This window comes from Colobus angolensis, unplaced genomic scaffold (genome assembly GCF_000951035.1).
Source record: "Colobus angolensis palliatus isolate OR3802 unplaced genomic scaffold, Cang.pa_1.0 Scaffold79, whole genome shotgun sequence".
Classification (NCBI taxonomy): domain Eukaryota; kingdom Metazoa; phylum Chordata; class Mammalia; order Primates; family Cercopithecidae; genus Colobus; species Colobus angolensis.
In genome coordinates this window covers 5,881,266-5,887,731 of record NW_012121709.1, presented here as the reverse complement: position 1 = coordinate 5,887,731, position 6,466 = coordinate 5,881,266, and the positions used below count along the sequence as shown (strand labels likewise).

At 48.4% G+C, this 6,466-nt stretch overlaps 1 protein-coding gene across 1 annotated transcript in view; it reads left to right on the top strand.

Moving 5' to 3' along the window:
* Positions 1-6,466, top strand: part of KSR2 (kinase suppressor of ras 2) — a 509,446-nt gene that overhangs the window by 395,756 nt on the left and 107,224 nt on the right. Inside the window, exons 5-6 of the mRNA XM_011928738.1 lie at positions 430-499; positions 3,614-3,697. Of these exons, the coding sequence (XP_011784128.1) occupies positions 430-499; positions 3,614-3,697 (154 nt within the window). The remainder of the gene's footprint in view (positions 1-429; positions 500-3,613; positions 3,698-6,466) is intronic.

Below are 6,466 nucleotides of genomic sequence, written 5' to 3'. Positions count from 1 at the left end.
CCTCTAAGGTATATGACCTAGAGCAAGTGACTTCCCCTCTCCAACCCTTAGTTTTTTCTTCTGTAAGGTGAAGATGCTAGCAACCCCTATTCTTGGGGTCATTTGGAGAATGTAGCAAGCTAAGGTATGTGAATCACTTAGCACATGCTTGGCACACACCAAGCACTCTGTAAATGGAAGTGATGCTCCCTTTTATTCATTCCACAGCTGGCTTCATTTAAGGCATCCCCTGGCAGCCCTGCCCAGGGGACCTTGCGTGAGTTGAGGTAACAAGCCAAACCAGTGTTCCACTTGGCTTTGGTTTAGCAAGTGATGGCAACTGGTGTCCTTCCTGAGGGTGACAAGCCCCCCCTTTTCCTTCCAGGGCTTGCCAGAGCCCACCCCAGTCTCTGACCCTTTGTGTAACAGGCTGTTCTCTTCTCTCTGTAGACACACTCTCTGTGCCACGTTGGTCCCCGCAGATCCCTCGCAGAGATCTCGGCAACTCCATCAAGCACAGGTAGGCTGGATTCCTGTGTGCACTGGTGCCTACTTCACAGCCCTGTGAGGGGTGGGGGCTCTGGCCCCTGCCCTGGGGTGAGAGAAGGCTGGGCTATTGAGCTCCAGCACCTACATCACCATGTGTCTTTCTCCTCTGCTAGGCTAAACTTTAAAGTGGCAACCAGGGGACTGAGACATCTGCTTCTTACTAATCTGACCCTTATAAAATTAGCACATAGCAGTTAAAAGCCAGGGCTTTGGAATCAGACTGACCCATGTTCCAATCCCAGCTAGTATAGCTGTGCAACCTTGAGGAAGTTACTTAACCTTTCTGAGGCTCAATTTTTTCCTTAGATGATTCTGCCTACCTATAGGGTGACTGTGCAGATTAAATGAGATAATATATGTAAAGTGCTCAGCACAGGGCCTGGCACATAACAAACACTTAATAAACAGTATCATTCTTAAGATTAATGCTTTATGTCCTAATTTTTGGTCTCCTCACCCAGAATACACAAGATTGCAGGTGTCCATTCTCTGGTGTGGTGGAGGTCAGTCCAGAGCTCTAGCCCTGCTGGGTGCATGGAACAGGTGGTCCTCTCCAGGGCTATACCTGCCCTTTTGGGGAGGGGGGTTTGCATATACCAGGCATCCCTTATAAGAAGTCCTTTAACTCCCTGGATTTAGCTTTCCCCATTTCATCTTGGTAGTTCCAGTCTCCTCACAAACTTAGGAGGGTGAGCGGGACAAGTGTGCTCATGGCCATTGGACAGATAGGCAAACTGAGGCCCTGGGAGATTAAGCGATAGGTCGAAAAGCTAATTAGCCTCAGTACTTTGTGTTCTTTTGACACCCTGCTGAGTTTTCCTAGCACCAGGGCCTCTGTGAACTCGCTGGGGGACCTGTTCACTCATTCATGGATTCTTTCCACTTGTATTTACAGAGTTTCTGTGCCACGGTTACAGCCCTGACCAAGACATAAGGCCTGTTCCCTTGGGGAGCTTGTGCTCTAGGGCAGGGTCAGATAGTTAACAGACCACGACAGTATGGAGAGATCAGGGTGACAAGGTGGGGTGATAGCAGGGCCAGATGCATCACCATAGCTGGGGCCATGGTGGAGATGAGCATTCTCATGATGGGGACTCACGGAATGGCATCTAGTCAACAGTTTTTGAAAGAAGTGTGTTGACAGGATAGTTGTTAAGGCTTAAATGAGAAAACTTTGGAGGAAGCAGTGAGAAGTGTGTGATAGGCACGTGAATGGTCAGGCCTTGAGCTGCAGAGAGAAGGGCATCAAAGACGAGGGCCGTTTTTGGTATTTTCCTCCTCAACTGCTCTCTGGCTCTGCTCCAGCCCTGGATTGGCCACGCCCCTTGATCGACCATGCTCCCTGGACTGGCCCTGCCTCTGACTCATACCCATTCTTGGATTGGCTACGCCCCTGGCTCAGCCACGCCCTTGGCTCGGCCACACCCCTGGGTCAGCCACTCCTCTGGCTCAGCTTGGCTCCTGGATTGGCCATGCCTCTGGCTCAGCCCCACCCCTTAGATCGCCCAGCCCCCAGGCTCTCTGGTAGTCCCTAAGATTCAAAAGCTGATGCCCAGAGGAGGGAGACAACCTGTTAATTGTAGGAATGTCTTCCCAGAGGAGCTGAGACTTGGGATGACCTACTACTCTTCAGTCTCTCCCTGTGTTTCTCCCTGGGCTTAATGCCAGGAGGTAGAGAGAACTGGACTCACCCCAGCCTTAGTGAAGAGATGAAATTAAAATCCCATCTGCTGCCATCAAAGTCACTTCAGCCAGAGCTGGGGAAGAGTCAGAGCTGATCCCAAGAACAAGAGAGGGCTAGAAAGGAGAAAAAACTGTCACCCACTGCTTCTGACGCCTGCCCGCCATTCCTGTGTGGCTGGCTGATGAGTGAAATACACGCTCCTTCACTGCCATTCCCCGAAGCTGCCAAATTCTGCAAAACAGAGTCTGCTAAACTCACTGGCTCTGCCGAAGGGAAAGAAAGGGCTTGACCAACTCACAAATCCAAAACCAGAGAGGGAGAGTTTTCTTGGCAGTAAGCGTCTTTGCTCAGAATATTGCTATTTGCTTAGATTTGGAGGCTTTGGGCTGTGGCTTGTTGTGTTTGGAGAGTGACTGACCCAAATCAGGCAAAACGGTCCAACAGAGGGATGCAACCTTTCCCTCGAAATTCTCCGACTCCAAGTTATGTAATCACTTCCGATTTCCCTTTTGACACTCTGAGGCAGTGGAGATTAGATACAACTCCTGCTGACGGTGACACAAATTGAAAATTAAAATTAACTGTGACCTGGCAACCTTCAGTACTTTTCTTGGGCCCGGTCCTGCCGCTGCCTCCTATCTCTTGGGGAAGAAAGCACCCTGGCAATATTGAGGGGAGATGTGCTCAGGGAGTTAATCGAATGCACCTCTGCTCCAGTTGGTTTATAGCTGTACACGGGAGACCTCCAAACTGCCCATGTTTGCAGCAAGTGGATGGGGTTGGAGAGCAAGGTGAGCTGATGGTCTGAAATGACTTTCACTTTCAGAGACTCTTCTCTGCCACTGAAGTTTGGGTTCTCAGGTCTTTTGGGAGGGGAGGGCTCCCTTTGATACTCCCCAGGTGGTGTGACCAGCAACTGATGGGAGATGGTTCAGTGGGTCCCCCAGGAGGCTCCACCTTGCTTTGTAGCTTTCTGCAGGCAGTTCCAGCCCTATCCATTGCTCTGTCCCAGAACTGACCTTGGCATATAGTAGGCCACCAGGCAATATTTGTTGAACAAATGAATGACCCTTATGAATGTTCAAGGTAATAGTACAGTCACAACCCAATTTACTGAGTGCTTACTATGTACCAGGCACTGTACGGAGCCCTTGACATGCCTGACTGACCTCATTTAATCTCCCCAGTAACCTACGAGATCGATACTATTATTATCTGGAGTTTACAGATGGGGAAACAGAGGTTCCAGTGGTTTAAGCAACTTGAATAAGTCACACAGCTCGGAAGAAACAGGACTGGAATCCAGGGTTCGTGTGCTTGCTGTTCAAGTGCTTCATCCCTCTAGACATAGGTCAGTTGCCGTTTCTTTAACCTTGAACATTTTCTGTCTCTTTTCCACAGGTTTTCCACCAAGTACTGGATGTCTCAGACATGCACAGTCTGTGGGAAAGGGATGCTTTTTGGCCTCAAGTGTAAAAACTGCAAGTAAGTGACTGTGCCCTGCGGTGACTTTTCCAGCACCCAATGTCAGCTAGAACTATATGCAGGTCACTGAAACAGCCTTTGGGAGTTTGATTTCTTCACTCTTGGGAGAGTTGTTTGCTTTGTTTTTCAGAAATAGATTTGAAATGCACCTCTACATTTCGGTAGGGGGTCAAGGGAGGGCAATTCTGAATAAGAACCAGAGCTGATGGAAGATGCTGGAAATGCCTAATGCTGTGTGCTGAGGCACAGTGGTACTTCTCGTTTTCATAGCATCTAAGGCCAGGGGTTGGCACACTTTCTCAAGTTGACCAGATAGCAGATAGCAAATATTTTAGGCTTTGCAGACTATAAGCAGCCGTAAACAATACAGAAACAGTCTTGACAACTTCATTTATTCCAATAAAACTTTATTTGCAAAAACAGACTGCAGGCTGGCTGTGTCCCTCAGCTATAATTTGCTGATCCTGAGAAAAGGATCCAAATCCTTTTCTCTTTTTTTTTTTTTTGAGATAGAGTCTTGCTCTGTCACCCAGAGTGGAAGGCAGTGGTGTGATCTTGGCTTACTGCAACCTCCGCCTCCCGGGTTCAACTAATTCTCCTGCCTCAGTCTCCTGAGTAGCTGGGACTACAGGCCTGTGCCACCATGTTGACTTTTTTTTTTTTTTTTGTAATTTTAGTAGAGACAGGGTTTTACCATGTTGGCCAGGCTGCTCTTGAACTCCTGACCTCAAGTGATCCTCCCTCGTCAGGTTCCCAAAGTGTTGGGATTGCAGGTGGGAGCCACCGCGCCTGGCTCCCAAATCTGTCTCTGCTTTTTCTTTCTCCTCATGGTACCTTTTTGAACCAGTATTATAATTCTCCCCATTTTACAGATGTGAAGGCAGAGTCTAGCAATGAAAAGTCACTGTGAAGAAGTGACAGTCAGGACCTGAACCCAGATCCCTAACTCCTTTTCTGTAGTATCATATTGGTCTGTAATTTTGATGAGAAAGCCAGACCACCCAAGCTCTGTCTCCCCCAGCTTCCTTTCTCTTCCTTACCCCCATTCAAGGTCGTGGCTGGCAAAAGGTAGGGAGGAAGAAGAAAACTGAGACAGCAGATATGGGCTCTGGTTTCAAATCCTGGCACTGTCACTTGGCAGCTGCCTGACCTTGGGCAAGTCACTTTACATTTCTGTCCCTAGTATTTTCATCTGTGTGAAAGGAATAATAATTGATATGGTTTGGCTGTGGCACCACCAAAATCTTATCTTGAATGGTAGCTCCCACAATTCCCACATGTTATGGGAGGGACTCGGTGGGAGATAATTGAATCATGGGGGTGGTTTCCCCCATACTGTCCTTGTGGTCGTGAATAAGTCTCATGGGATCTGATGGTTTTATAAGGGGAAACCCCTTTTGCTTGTTTTTGTCTCATTCTCTCTTGCCGCTGCCATGTAAGAAGTGCCTTTTGCCTTCCACCATGATTGTGAGGCCTCCCTGGCCACGTGGAACTGTGAGTCCATTCAACCTCTTTTTCTTTATAAATTACCCAGTCGGCCGGGCGCGGTGGCTCAAGCCTGTAATCCCAGCACTTTGGGAGGCCGAGACGGGTGGATCACAAGGTCGGGAGATCGAGACCATCCTGGCTAACACAGTGAAACCCCGTCTCTACTAAAAAAAAAAAAAAATACAAAAAACTAGCCAGGCGAGGTGGCGGGCGCCTATAGTCCCAGCTACTCGGGAGGCTGAGGCAGGAGAATGGCGTGAACCTGAAAGGTGGAGCTTGCAGTGAGCTGAGATCTGGCCACTGCACTCCAGTTTGGGCGACAGAGTGAGACTCCGTCTCAAAAAAAATAAAAATAATAATAATAAATAAATAAATAAATAAATTACCCAGTCATGGGGATGTCTTTATCAGCAGCATAAAAACAGACTGATATAATTATCATGCCTGCCTTGGGTGGCAATGAGCTTTTGATGAATCAGCACACTTGAGGACATAACACAGTGCCTGGCTCAGTCCAGTCCTTTGTAAGAAATTGCGATGCTTTGCTGTCGGGCCTCAATCTCTCCCTCTCTCTCCTTCTGTAAACACGTATTACACACCCCTTCAGGTCCAACACTATAAAATAGTCAGTAACAGTCAACTTTATGTAATAATTACAAATGAACGTGCGTCTGTTTGCTTTATAGAAGTCATTTAGTTTAAAAGATTCTGAGAATTCCTCTGTGCCCAAACTGGAGTGCAGTGGCCAGATCTCAGTTCACTGCAAGCTCCACCTTTCAGGTTCTAGGCTTGCTCTTCCTTGTCTAGTCCAGGCAGAGGCCTCTCATTTAGGCCTCTCATTCAGGCCTCCCCACATCCCTGCCCCAAGATGGGAGTGAGATAGTGGCAAGGGCAAGCTCTCACTCTCCCCACTCTGCCCCACCCCTGTCCATACCCTCCACCTGGCAGTCTCACCTGAGTAATGAAGGTAAAGTTGAGCATCCTTTCCTCCTGGAGTTGTGGGGAGCCTTAAGCCCCACGGTATAAAGGGAAGCACAGGCCAGATGCAGAGTCTTATGCCTGTAACTCCAGCACTTTGGGAGGCTGAGGCAGGAGGATCAGTTGAGCCCAAGAGTTTGAGACCAACTTTGGCAACATAGTGAGACCCCCATCCACACACAAAAAAATAAAAAAAAAATTTAGTCAGGCATGATGGTACATGCCTGTTGTCCTAGCCACTCTGGAGGCTGAGGCAGGAAGATTACTTGAGGACAGGAGTTCAAGACCAGCCTGGGCAACAGA